Raw genomic sequence first — 14,972 nt, 5'->3', positions numbered from 1 at the left:
GAAGGGTGGGAGGGGTGTGGAGTGTATTTAGGGATGAAATGGGTGGGAGTGTTTTTTATGCCTTTCCCTTTGTGGCTACCTCCCTTGGAAGGGGGAAAAAGCCTTGGTATATGTATGTATGTATGTATAAATGTAGAAAGGTTCAGTAGGTGGTAGGAGAAGAAAAGCAGGGTAATTGGTGCCAATGTTATTGCATTGGTGTACAGTGAACATCTGATTGATGGTCATGACCATCAGGGAGGGCATCAACTCAGTGTATGCCACATCATGCAAAAAAGATGCCATGCAGCATAATCACATTCATTTACGAACTCGTGTATTAAATATGTTGATTATATCTCGCAGTACTACAAAAGAAACACAGTAGCCAATAATAATAAGAATTGTTGCCATGAATTTCAATGACTAGAAACCTGCAGCCCCACAGTGACTGGCAACAATTCCCAGACCCTCTCACATATCTCTGGAAAGAAAATATGTACTATAATCAGTGTTGTATTTCCCTAGTTGTATTTTACGGGAAGAGAGCTATGCTCGTAGTGACCCGTCTTTGTATCTGTCAGCATTAAATTTGTTCTTAAATTCTTGTATAGTTTTTACACTCACTGTTTCCTCATCCAATTTATTCCAGATATCCACCACTCTGTGTGGGAAACTATTCTTTTTCAGATCTCTTCTAAAACTATCCTTTATAAGTTTCTTTTCATGTCTTCTTATTTTTCTTTTATTCCACTTTAGTAAATCATCTCTATCGAAGACTTCCATCCCTTTCATAATTCTGTAGATGGTCAGTAGATCTCCTCTTTCTCTTCTTTGTTCCAGGGTTGGTAGTTCAAGTTTGGACAATCTTTGTTCGTATGTCAGTTTGGAGAGTGTTGGTGCCATCATTGTCATTGCTCTTTGAATTCTTTCTAATTTCTTTATATTTTATTTTAGTACTGGGTGTCCATAGTGTCAGAGTGTACTCCAATCTTGGTCTTATCAATGTAACTAATATTTTCTTTACCATTTCTTCATCCAAGTAGTCAAAGGCCACTTTCATTGATCTTAGTAAATTGAAGGTTTCTCTAACTATTTGGTTGATGTGTTTGTCTGGTGCCATGTCATTGCTGATCATTACTCCTAGGTCCCTTTCCGAGTTAACATTTTTAACTTCCTTTGTACCAATTTTATATTATCCTGATATTCTATTTTTACTTTTTCCAAATTCCATTATACTACATTTCTCGATGTTGAAGTTCACTTCACACTTTTGACTTCATTCCCAGATTTTACCAGGTCTTTTTGTAGTGATTTAGAATTTTCCTCTGTACTTACTCTCTTTAGTAGTTTTGCATCATCTGCAAATAAGTTCATATAACATTCCACACCTTCATCCATATCATTTATATATATGGCAAACATTATCAGAGCCAATAGAGAACCTTGTGGGACTCCACTTATTATTTCTTCCCGGGTTGAGTTCTTGCCTCTAAGTACCACCCTCATTTTTCTCCCATTCAAGAAATCTTCCATCCATTCCAATAACTTTCCTTGTACTCCACCTATTATTTCAATTTTTCTTAGTAGCTTTTTGTGTGGTACTTTATCAAATGCTTTTTGTAGATCTAAGAAGGCACAATCTGCCCATCCATCCCTTTCTTGCATTATTTCTATTAGCCTAGAGTAAAAGCAAATCAAGTTTGTGGCACATGATCTTCCACGTCTAAATCCAAATTGTTTTGGATTTAGTATATTTTTCTCATCCAGCTCTTTGATCCACTTACTTTTGATAACTTTTTCACATATTTTTGCTATTGTGCTTGTAAGGGAGACTGGTCTATAGTTAGTTGGATTTTCCTTGTCCCCTCCTTTGTATATTGGTACAATATTTGCATTTTTCCAATCTTGTGGTACTTTTCCTTCTTTGAGTGAGAAATCAATTATCTTGTGTATTTTGTCTGTTAGTTCATCTATACATTCTTTTATTATACAATTTGTAATTCCATCAGGCCCGTGTGATTTTCTGATGTCAAGCTTTTTTTTATTTGGTCCCTTATTTCCTGTGTCACAGTTATTTCTTTCTCTCTGGAAAGAAAATATGTACTGTAGTCAGTGTCGTACTAGTGTGGGACTGTTTCTGTGTCACTGGCTAAATAGTAGTGTAGTAGTCACCATATGATGGCTCTCCATGCGTGAAAAGGTTTTGATAACAGTTGAGGTTGATAAGGACCCCAATCCCAGTTTGGAGACTGAGGGTTACACCTTATGGAGGTGAAGGGGCTGATAGGTTTTGAGAATAGGCAGCTGTGCTTTTCATCTTGCTACACCACCAGAATCAGGTACTCTCCATTGGCCCCCACAGTAGCCACAATACATGAATTATACTTTAGATGTAGAAATAAGTACAGCAACTGAGGGATCTGTACATGTTAGTCTCATACATCAGAATCCCTGGTGGGAAGGGGAGCTAGACCTCCCTCCATACATTAATTCTTGAAGAAAGACTAAATGCTGCCTCACCACTTTGTGGTGCCCCTATTATTGATTTTCACCAAAGAAATTGATATTAAGTGTGAGATAGTGACTGAGACTGACAGCATATTCAGTTGTTGAAACTTTCTTCCAACTATCACAGTAACCTCAGTTCTTATTAACTAATCCAGCATTCTGGCAATGGTGCATGATGGTGGGGACAGAAGATTGTGATCTCTGAAAACCTCCATTCACAAAGAATAAAACAATAAGGAGGGATCAGCCCTCTCAAACACAACAAAACCCCACAACTAGATTTCCAACCCAATCTGTGATGCCTCATGGCTAGAGAGAGGAGTACTGTAAGCAGTCTATGATGATGCAGTGGCAATTGCCTCCTTCCCCTTCCATCAATTTAAAAAAAAATGGCTGTTGCCAGAAATGAAACCTCCACCCTATGGCCAGAGAGATGAGGCCAACCTTAGGAAACAGAAGCAGTCTGCTATGATGATACAGTGCTAAATGCCTCCCTTCCCTCAGTAAAGGAAATGGCCATTGCCAGAAATTAAACTAAATTACCTTAGTCATTGACCTTTACTCCAGTACTGCTAAGCGACGTGTTATTGAACTTCCCATTCTAGTGGTTTCCATCTCAACCTAAGATTCTCAGTTCTAGTGGACCTTCTCTTGCTGCACACTACCTCTAGAGTGAATAGAGAAGAAAACCTTGCCAAGCAAATAGATAATGAATAGTAAAACTAGATTTAAGAACCCAATATGATGGGGTGCAGTCGTTCTTAATTTCTGCTAATGCCCCAGTCTAGAAATAACCACTTGCGACATTTAACAAATGTGACTTATTCCCTTACTTTCCATTGTCTCCTGACACAATTGAAATGAATGATCATAAATTATCTCCAAAATCCACAAACCCCCACTTATCAAGAACATATATTCTCAAAGCCCCTCTTGCAAAGAACATAAAAAAAGTGCCCACCCCCACCAAGACATGACCCACCTTCCATAATCATTGAAAAATCCCAATGACAGCAACCTACCCTTATTTCAGCTACCCCCATTAAGATTCATCCCGTACAAATAATTGTATTCCACCAACCCAAGCACACACAAACTAAATACTCTCGTATGGCTCCTTTCTATGCTTGAACAAGGGAGATCGTGATGTAAGATCGGAACACTACATAGTACATGCAGTATCCTGCATCTAACTTTAGTAATGTACCTTTTTTTCTATCGCCTTTGTTACTCCTCCACAACTGACATATCATTCATAGAATGTAATTTACTCCTAGGCTGAGACCAAATCAGATATTTTGTGCATATATTCTAAAGTTATTCCTAAACTTAAACGTAGAGAATGTGCCGAAACTTGACACACGTATGTTGCCATAGCAACTGTGACGCTAGTGACAGAAAGCGTTGCTCTCAGAAAATATAAATTGTTCTAACAGTATATTCACCTCATGGTGGTCAATTGATATATTAGAAGGAAGAAGTATTCATTATGAAACTATGTACTGGTAAACAAAGTAGTAACCAGTTTCGTACCACAGTGATGAAAACTATAAATTGATTCCATTTTATGCTTGAGGTTTTGCTCGTAGCATCCTGTGATTACATGATCGCAAAAGTGCGCCTGAAATGAAATGTAATAAGACATAATGCATATCAAGACGACTTTTTCAAGCAAGCCAGTTCACTGTCATTAACGGGAAGTTTTATGGTTAAAGCGGATTTTCATAGTAAGTAAAACCATTTGTAGTCTAGTCTAGGCGGTGGTTGACAACGATATTTGCGATGTTATAACTCGACTTTAACAAGGAGTTCGACAAGGTGCCCCATCTTAAACTACTTATGAAAACAAGGCCCATGGCATAGAAGGAAAAGTGTTTGAATGGATTAGAGCATGGATAAGTGACAGAAAACAGCGGGTCACCATTAACGGTGTAAAATCCAAATGGGGTAGTGTTACTAGTGGAGTTCCCCAGGGCTCGGTTTTGGGTCCCTTATTGTTCATTATGTAGTGGAGTGGAAGGAGGTTTCCTCAAGGATAATGTGGATGAAGGTGAAACTGGGAAAGGAGATGTGGGTCTTTGTAAGTGCATATGGGCCGGGCAGTGAGAAGAGCAGGGAAGAAAGGGAGGCCTTTTGGATAGATTTAAATGAGTGCATAGAGGGTTTAGGAAGAAATGTCAATGTAATAGTACTGGGAGACCTTAATGCTAGAGTGGGAAATGGTCCAATCGATGGAGTGGTTGGGAAGTGTGGAGTTCCAGGAAAGAATCGTAGTGGAGAGTTGATGGTGGAAATGTGTCTAGAAAGAGAGTTGATGATAGCAAATACAGTGTTTCGGAAGAAAGTCAAGCATAAGTACACATGGGAGAGGGTGGTGGAGGGAAGGGTGGTAGATAGAGCGCTAATGGATTATGTAGTGGTAAGTAGGATTATGATAGGAAGAGTTAAGGATGTACATGTGCTAAGGGGAGAGGGTGGGGGAATATCAGATCATTTTTTGGTGGAAGGTAAGTTGAGAGTGGAGGATAGATGGAGAAGGAGGAAAGGGACAAAAGGTAGGGAGGTTCTTAGAGTGAACTCCTTGAATGAAAAGGAAAAGGAGAAGGAGTACGAAAAGAAGCTGAAGGAGGAGTGGGAGGGAGTAAAGGATAGAGCAGAGATGGGTGTGGAGGAGGAATGGGGATGGTTCAAGGAGGGAGTCTTAAAGTGTGCAAGGATGGTGTGTGGAACAAGAAGGACAGGGGGAAATAGAAGAAAGGGTAGTGAATGGTGGGATGAGGAAACAAAGAAGGTTGTAGAAGAGAAGAAGCGAGCATTCACAGATTGGTTACAAAAGAGGACAGGGGAGTCATATGAGACGTACAAAGAAAAGAAAAGAGAAGTAAAGCAAAAGGTAAAGGAGGCAAAGAGGAGAGCAGATGTGAAATGGGGTAGGAGTATGACAGAAAATTTTGAAAGTAATAAAAAGATGTTTTGGAAAGAAATTAAGAGAGGAAGAGGAGGCGAATCAAGTAGGGAAGAAAAGGTAAAAGATACAGATGGAGAGTTGATAATGGAAGAGATGGCAGTGAGGGGAAGATGGGCAGAATATTTTAGAGAGTTGCTAAATGTGAAGGAGGATAGGGAAGGAAAGGTAGTTGCAGTGGGAAATACGAAAAAAATGAAAGTGATGAGTGAGGAGAATGGAGGAGAAATAAGGAAGGATGAGGTGAAGGCAGTTGTAAAGATGATGAAAGCAGGTAAGGCACCTGGTCTGGATGGATGTCATGCAGAATGTCTGAAAAAAGGAGGTTCAGTGATGGTGGACTGGTTGGTGAGATTATTTAATGTTTGCTGGAGAGAGGGTAGAGTACCGGAGGACTGGAGTAGTGCCTGTATAGTTCCTCTTTACAAGGGAAAAGGGGACAAGTGTGAATGTAGTAATTTCAGAGGGATTAGCCTGTTGAGTGTAGTAGGGAAGGCTTATGGGAGAATCTTAATTGAGAGGATTAGGAGAGGAACAGAAGGAGTAATTGGTGAGGAACAGTGTGGATTTAGGACGGGTAGAGGTTGTGTAGATCAGATCTTTGTGGTAAGACAGATATGTGAGAAAGCTATAGGAAAGGGGAAGGATGTTTTTTGGGCTTTTATGGATCTGGAAAAGGCTTATGATAGGGTAGACAGAAAGGCACTGTGGGAGGTTATGCAGATTTATGGGATAGGAGGAAAGCTTTTGGGAGCTGTCAAGAGTTTTTATGTGAGTAGTAGAGCATGTGTTAGGATTGGAAATGGAGAGAGTGAGTGGTTTGAAGTAAAGGTGGGACTTCGTCAAGGATGCGTTATGTCGCCCTGGCTGTTCAACTTATACATGGATGGGGTGGTGCGAGAGGTGAATGCTAGGGTAGTGAGGTGAAGGGGGCTTTGGGGGAAGAGGGGAATGTCTGTTGAGGAAGGAAGGGAGAGGACGGAAGACAGAGGTGAGTGGAGAATGGTTGTATATGGATGATGTTGTGACTGCATGAGGAGGAATGGGCGGGGGGGTGGGGGGGGTAGTATGTGTGAGTAAATTTTGACGCAGCCCGAAGGGATTTCTCCCCGTCCTCCCTTTATATGCAAAGGGGGACGGAGAGGGGGGGGTCTCCGATTAAATGAAGCGGCCTTGCTGTGGATGTGCTGTGTCTTGCGACACTGCTTCTGACCCAGGGCGGTGGGCAGGGTTCAGGGATGACCCGTCATCCAGGAGGTGCTCAGATGAGAGGAAGGGTGGGAGGGGTGTGGAGTGTATTTAGGGATGAAATGGGTGGGAGTGTTTTTATGCCTTTCCCTTTGTGGCTACCTCCCTTGGAAGGGGGAAAAAGCCTTGGTATGTGTGTGTATGTATGTATATAAAGGACTTGGCCAATAGGATAGTGTAAGTTTGCGGATGATACTAAAATAGGACACCATAGTAAGTCGGGGGAAGATGCTGGGATACTGCAGAAGGATCTTAATAGATTGTTTGCATGATTAGAGAAATGGCAAATGGACTTCAATATCTCAAGGTCTTAAACGAACAATACACAACCCAGATAACAGGTACAGTTTAGATAACGCCATATTAAAGAAAATTGAATGTGGAAAGGACTTAGGAGTGTTATTGAGTCTGGACCTTAAATTCATGAGACAGTGCATTAGTGTCAGGAATAGGGCTAAAAGGGCATTAGGATTTATTATTGGGACGGTTTCAAACAAAAGTGCAGACAGTGTTCTCTTTCACATTTTCCTATCAAGAATTTCATTCTCCTATCATCAATATCTACAGGCTTCTACTTTAGCGGCGAAATGGGTTATACAGCAATATCTCATACTGACAGATTCTGGATCCTCCGGCCCCTCCTTCGCCTTAGTCTTTACCACCGAGCTTTTACCCTTTCTTGCCACCTTATTCTTAACTCCCTTTCCCTTACTCTTCATGCAGTATTCATCTTTGATTCACATAGCGCACTATAGGCTCTTTCCAATCTTCATTCCTGCCACCTAATAATCCGAAATCCACTCGTGGCTCCTCTTAATTGCCTCCTTCTTCAAATCCATGTCCTTTCGCTAGGTTCATTTCAAGTCGACATCCCCAACAAGGTTACTCCGGGTGCAGCATCAACCCATTTTGATGCTTCCACCCAATTGCCTACAACGGATTACCCCAACCTCTGGTCCACATTATAAAAACTTGTGACAAAAACGCTGGGATACATGCGACAAACCATTTGAAGACTCAATTTTTATGTACCCCCTTGCACAACCGACGTTTTGAGACAACACCGATGTGATAAAGAGGAAAAGAGGTTCATCTCAAGCAAGGCTAATTTATGACGAATGGGTACCCCCCCCCCCAACACACACCCTATCTTCTCATGTGGTGCTTCCCTTTCTAATTCACTTATTTTGTTCCCCTACTTACACTACTCACAGCAACTTCCTACTTTCTTACCTTTCTCCTGAAATAATTATCTCATCATAGAAGAATAAACGCCAATACCCGTATCATCTCTCTAGACCAGAAGTGGGTAACCTTTTTGAGTGTGGGTGCCAAATCAGATCAATCATTGATACAGAAATTTCTTGCGTGCTAACAGATTTTCGAGAAAATTTTATGGCATTGTGTCATATTGAGAAGACCTTTTGAAAATACATAATATTACATCTAAGCGGAAAATAAGAGAATATAGTGGGATTAGATCTTTCATTGATTTACCATCAGTGTGATTTTTTGCTGCTGCATCACTGGTAGGTAACTTATATCAGGTTTATATTTTGCAATCTTGAGGAAAACGCATGCTGACACATACACTGAAGAACAGGTCGATAACCAGATAGTTACTACGGATATCTAGAACCTATTATGTTTAATAATCCAGGAGGTGCTCAGATGGGAGGGAGGGTGGGAGGGGTGTGGAGTGTATTTAGGGATGAAATGGGTGGGAGTGTTTTTATGCCTTGCCCTTTTTGGCTACCTCCCTTGGAAGGGGGAGGTATATGTATGTATATGTATATTTTCCTTATATTCAAATCTGAACTTCCACATAGGTTACCGATAAGTTCTCTGTGAAACAAGAAAAACAAATAAAAATTTGATAAACAAGTCACGCCACGTACGGTCTCCTGGCAAACGATGTAAATACTGAAACGTATGGGTCGCCTCACTTCATTTCCTAGGGCCACAATCCCCCCCCCCCCCCTCCCCGCGCAGCATGCGATTGCGAATTGTCATACACAAGAGTTGGAGAATTATCAGTTATTTTCTAAATGCGAGCTCTGTGTTTCGAGTACTGGAAAAAAAAAAGTCGTAAGTGTGACAAGTTACGCGTGCCAAGGGCAGGCGCGGATACAAGCCCCCCCAACGCCCCGAGTATGGTACACGTTCATAATCAGTCAGTACTTGTATGCGAATTTATGATTTGAATTATATTTGTGAATTATATATGATTTTACATACAATTACGAGCAAAACAGTCTTAGGTTTCTGGACCAATCTCCAAGCCAACAACATTATTCTTGGGGTTAAAATATCGGCTTGTTTCAAGTATCGGTTATCGGTTCGCCCTCCCGCCCCCCCAAATAATATTCCTGGATCCGCGCCTGGCCAAGGGTTGCTCAACCCTGCTGTACACGATTCTTCAGGAAACGGCCCTTCTTTTTAAATATGAACCATCTCATGTCATGCGCACCCTCTGAGGTGACGCACCAATATCCCCATAAATATTACGCTCCCTCATATGCTCGCACCTGACCTAGACATAAGAGCACAATCAGTCGAACACAGTTCTTGGTAATGGCGCAATATCTTTCATAAGAATAGAAGTTTCTCGCGAATTGCCGTCTATACATAAGTATTAACCTCGTGCAAGCTTGTAAAAATAAACAAAATATCATATAACGAGTGCTGTGGAGCATTCGGCATTCATTCCACCTCACGAATGCGTTGGCTCTGGTTCGATCCCCAACAACTGTTGACTGCCGAGCATAGGGCCAAAATCGTGAGCCTTTTGAGGCAAGAGCTACTGGTGGCGTACTATAGCGCTAAGTTCAGGGCTAAAGCCATATTCGTAACTAATGGCTATTTTCAAGGTCTAAATATACAGGTCAGACCGTTAGAATTCTTCTGCGCAGCTTCTGACGTCATTTGGCTGAGTCCATTTTCTCTTTGTGATACACTGAAGAAAACTGTGAAACGCCAAGGAAGACAGGAACTATAATATTTTATATATATATATATATATATATATTATATATCATATATATTATATATTCATATATATAGACAGGAACTATAATATTTTATATATATTTATATATATATATATTTTATATAATATTTGTCAGAATATAACTAATTGCGTGGAGCGGTGCGAGCGAAGGCAACGTCATTTTCCAACGACGGACCAGCTTCAACTGACAGCTATAGGACCCGCTAACCCCACTTTGAACAGCCAGGTGACGTTCACGGGCCCGCTGCGCCAACTCCCTCGAAATTCGGTCGGAAGTGGTTAGACCTTATATTCTTAGATCTTGGGCTATTTGACGTGTATTCCTCACTTCTTTATAAGAGCATACCTCGAAAGATACTTAGCTGTATCCAAACCATTACCTGTGTTCTGTGCGAGCAGCTAGTTTTTTTTTTTTTTTTTAACCTTTGAGTAGCACACTTGTATTTTTCAATAATATAAAAAGCATTTCAGGTTGATATATTTAAAGAACTGTAAATATCAGGAATCAGTTGGCTTTCATGAGGCCCTTTGACTAAAAAGCGTCTTGCCACGTCTACGAAGACAACAAAAAGGGAGACATCATTACGAAAACAATATCAATACATACACACACACACACACACACACACACACACACACACACACACATATATATATATATATATATATATATATATATATATATATATATATATATATATATATATATATATATATATATCGATGTCCTCGACAACGATGCCACTCCGCCTCGAGCCGCAGTATATCTTCGGCATCCGGGGTGGCGTGAACGGCGGCGTAGCCCATGTCAGCCCGGACACAATCCTGTACCCTGCTGGCGCCTTCCTCGTCCTGCACAATACGGCCACCGGCAAACAAGAGTTCATCAGTGTGGCAGAGGAGGGAATGCTGACCGCTTTAGCTATGTCACCAACCAGGTTAGTAAAGAGATAGTCGCATAAGTGCGCGACCACACACACGATTCAATGGCGTGGTGGTAGCGTTTGTGGCCGCCACTACGGCGGTCCGGGTTCGAATCCAGCCCAGGGCTGAAATAATTTTAGTATCGCTGCGCTGCGAGTCGTTACTCCAAATCTCGTGGCCGGGGAGTTGGGTGTGTGTATGCATGTAAGGTCACAGCATTACCCATAGACCGGTCATATATGAGCTCTGAGGTCTATTACGGGAGGGAAATAATTGTCGATCACGAGTCCAACACGTGATCCAAGACCATGGTGAATCACACACACACACACACACACACACACACACACACACACACACACACACACACACACACACACACACAGTTATTACCCTCCCGGAAGAGAGCTCAGAGCCCATATATGACCGATCTATGGCTAATGGTGTGACCTTACACTCACACACACATACAACTCCCCGCCCACGAGAGTTGGAGTAACGACTCGCAGTGCAGCGACGCTGAAATTATTTCAGCCCTGGGTGGGATTCGAACTCGGACAGCACTGAGCTCTCTTCCGGGAGGGTAATAGCTATTGATCACGAGTCCAACACGTGATCCAAAACCATGTTCAATCACACACACACACACACACACACACACACACACACACACACACACACACACACACACACACACACACACACACACAAACACACAGGGCAGCAACCAAACTAGTCTCCAGCTTGGCAGATAAACCATATGAGGAAGGACTAAAAGCTCTGGTTCTGCCAACTCTGAAATATTGAAGAGAAAGAGATGATATGATTACAGCATTGAGGTCACCAAAGGGGATAGATACCACTGACAGTCTACATTCCAGCCGTTCTTTTGGAATTGTGGTCAGTATGGCAGCAGTACGGACACTTGCCTACAACCCAAGACGGTGGAGAAGGCTGAAACCCTACTGAGCTGGGTACGGAACCCAAGATCTATCGTCCCCAGGGCCCCACGCGGAATAGGCTGCCGCAACACCACTACATTGATTGGTCAGGTGGATGGTACTGTGGATGGGAAACCATGCCGTCTGGTAGTGGATACGGGGACAGAGAAGACCCTCATCAAGACGGACCATGTGACCACGAAGTTGCTTCCAGGTGACCAACAGGAACTCTGCGGTGTTACTGGACACTGCATGCCGCTCAAAAGGCCAATGCAGGCTTGTGTTGGCATGGTTAGCGTAGAAGAACAGCTGCCGATGTATGTAGCCAGTACGGAGGAGACTTTCCAGCTGGGCCTGGATTACCTGATAGAGTACGAGGCGGTCGTCGACATCGGGAGTAGGATGCTGAAGATACAAAGATCAGAGGTGCCCTTCATCCTCCCGGACGCCACAGAGTAGGTAAATGAGCCACAGCTGGCAGACCCCCAGGACGGAGACAGAGTTCAGTGCATGCTCTTAGGACAGGGCATAGCAACAGGAGTTAACTGAAGGCAAGGAGAACAGCCACAGCCGATGGAGGGACAGTCGAGAGAGGCAGGGATAACCAGGAAGGAGCTGACGGAGTACCTGAGGGATATGGGACAGAGGAACTCCACACGCCTGACTGAGGGATAGACTGAGTCGTTGTGTCGTCTCCTGTCCCAGTGGATGTATTCAGCAGTGGAGGTATGAATGTCGGCCGTACTTCGTTGGTGCAACAAATAATAAACACGAACTACAGCCCGCCGGTTAAACATCCACCGAGGAGAGTCCCAACAGCGAAACAAGTGGATATGGAACGAGCTGTGTAAGGGATGGCAGATTTAGGTTTGTTAGAGAAGTCTGGTAGCCCCTTGCCGTCGTCGGTGGCTCTACTTACGAAAAAGGATGGTTCCAAGTAGTTCTTTGTCGAGTGCCGTGCCCTCAATGCAGTGACTGAAGGACTCGTATCCCTTACCCAGAATCTACATGTTCAACGCGTTGACAGGAGTACAGTTGTTCTCCACGCTGGTTCTCAATGAAGCAATCACCAAGTAGAAATGGAGGAGGCAGGCAAGAAGAAAACCGCTTTCTCGTTCGGGTAGGGCTTGTAGCACTTCAACGTGATGCCCTTTGGCCTGAGTAATACTCCTGGGTGTTTCGAGAAGCGCCTCATGTAGGAGGGACCACGGTGAAGGACGGCCGTGGTGTACCTGGACGACGTACTGGTCTTCGGAGGAAGTTCTGAGGAGGAGCTAGATTGACTGGAGGAAGTTCTACGGCGCCTGAGTAAGGTGTACCTCAAGCTGACTAAGGTGAACCCTAAGTTGTGCACCCTCTTGCAACATGAAGTGTAATTTTTGGGTTACTTTATGGGTAGAAGGTTGTAGCCGTGAGAAATTGGCCGGTGGCCACCTGCATGTCAGAAATAAGATTCTTCTTAGGTCTCTATAAGTACTACAGGAGATTCTCGGAGGGGTTTGCAACGATAGCTGCCCCGCTCCACCAGCTTACACGGGAGGGTACACGCTTTGACTGGAACGAGATGTACCAACGAGTCTTTGACGACTTGAAACAGGCTTTGATGGACGCTCCGGTACCCCCGTATCTGGACCCGAGTCTCCCGTATCTGCTTGACACCGACACCAGTGCAAAGGGTGTCAGGGCAGTACTGTTTCAGGTCCGGGAGGGGCAAGAGCGAGAGGTGGTGTACTATAGCACCAAGTTCAGCCAGCGGGAGTGGAACTACTGCACAACGAAGAGAGAGTTTCTGGCGGTGGTGAAGAGTGTGACCCATTTCCAGGGCGGAGTTCATCTTCAGGGCAGTCCATGCAGCTTTCCGTTGGCTGAAGACACTGAAGGAACCGGAGGGAGCTAGCATGTTGGTTGGACCGTCTCGAACAGTACAACTACCGCGTTGAACTATGACCCGCACGGGTGCAAAACAACGTGGACAGCTTGATCCACCGCCCCTATGAGCTTGAATGCACCCACTGTATTCGGCTGACATGGCATGCGGGCGTCTACGGGTGGTGAACAATGACGAGAATCATGAAAGATGAAGGAAGCAGCTACGAGGAGACCCTGACCTTGCTCCTTTGGTTTACTGGTTGGAAACGGACCACAAGAGGTCTAGTTGGGAAGAAGTGGCGCTTAAGTGTCCCTCCACTAAGTTCCTCGTGCACCAGTGGACCGCATTACGGCTGGAGGAAGGCGTGTTACAGAAGTGGCAAGTGGAGGCAATCACCGGGGAGTACAGGTGGTAGATAGTGGTGCCGCGTGTCTTCAGAGGAGAACTGGTCCAGGAAATGCACACAGGAGCCACCAGTGGTCACCTGGACATCAAGAAAATCCTCTCCCTCTTCCGTCAGAGGCTCTATTGGATCGGCATGCAGCAAGACGTCTCAGAGTGGAGTCGTACTTGCCAGGTCTGTGACACCAGAAAGGGATCTACTCGCAGGACGCGTGCCAGCTGTACCAGGTTGGGTCACCAATGAAAATAGTGGTAGTGGATATCTCTGGCCCGTTGCTTTGCAACCCACCCAGACAACCATTTGATCTGCATCGCGATGGACTACTTCACAAAGTGGCTAGAGGCGTATGTTCTGCCTGATTACAAAGCGGAGACGATAGCGGTGCCATTCAGTCATTTCTTCAACCGTATCGTATCAGTGTACCGGGTGAATTACACTCTGACCAGGAGAGAGAAAGAGAGTTCGAATGAAGGGTCTTTTGGGAGAGCTGCAGACTCCTGGGCGTCCATAATACCCACACCACGCCACTGAGACCTCAGAGTGATGACGAGGTGGAGCGATTCAACCGCACCCTGGCGTCCACTTCTCCTTTGAAGGCCAGCGACTCCAAAAATTAAATATTTCCACTTCCTTCAACCTCTTAACCCTCAAATTTACATCCAATTTGGCACCTTCTGCTTGTACATTTTATTACATTAATTTTGCCCACATTTACTCTAAAAAAATTCCTCTGATACACCACTCCAAGGTCAGTCACCAACTGCTTCAGTCTCTCCTCAAATTCAACCAGAAGTGTAGTTTCATTCGCAAAGAACAATTGTAGAAAGGAGTGTGCTCGAGCACACTATGATCACACCACAGTTGAATGCCCGGTAAGGTATGTACATGTGTGTTTGAGTACATGCGAACGCTGAGCATCTATTAGCCACTACGTCTATTTCTTAGGCCACGTCAAAATATGATTATGCCAATGATCACAACCAAATATGCTCATCATCTGCCTCCTCCACTAACATCAGGCAACTATGTGGAGTATGCCGCGCTGGGGACATCGCCGCCGTGAGTGTATGGGACCTGCGGCAGCGGAAACGAGCTCGATTCTTAACATGCGCCGAGATGGT

At 43.9% G+C, this 14,972-nt stretch overlaps 1 protein-coding gene across 1 annotated transcript in view; it reads left to right on the top strand.

Moving 5' to 3' along the window:
• Positions 1–10,451: 10,451 nt before the first annotated feature.
• The window catches only part of LOC143022285 (cilia- and flagella-associated protein 57-like), a 9,023-nt gene continuing 4,502 nt past the window's right edge, over positions 10,452–14,972 (top strand). The window contains exons 1-2 of the mRNA XM_076180429.1: positions 10,452–10,651; positions 14,871–14,972. The exon at positions 14,871–14,972 is cut by the window's right edge and continues 109 nt beyond it. Coding sequence (XP_076036544.1) covers positions 10,452–10,651; positions 14,871–14,972 — 302 coding nt within the window. The remainder of the gene's footprint in view (positions 10,652–14,870) is intronic.

The sequence above is a fragment of the Oratosquilla oratoria genome, chromosome 44 (assembly GCF_046742065.1).
Source record: "Oratosquilla oratoria isolate Oo_2021 chromosome 44, ASM4674206v1, whole genome shotgun sequence".
NCBI lineage: Eukaryota > Metazoa > Arthropoda > Malacostraca > Stomatopoda > Squillidae > Oratosquilla > Oratosquilla oratoria.
This window is presented reverse-complemented; position numbering and strand designations above follow the sequence as displayed.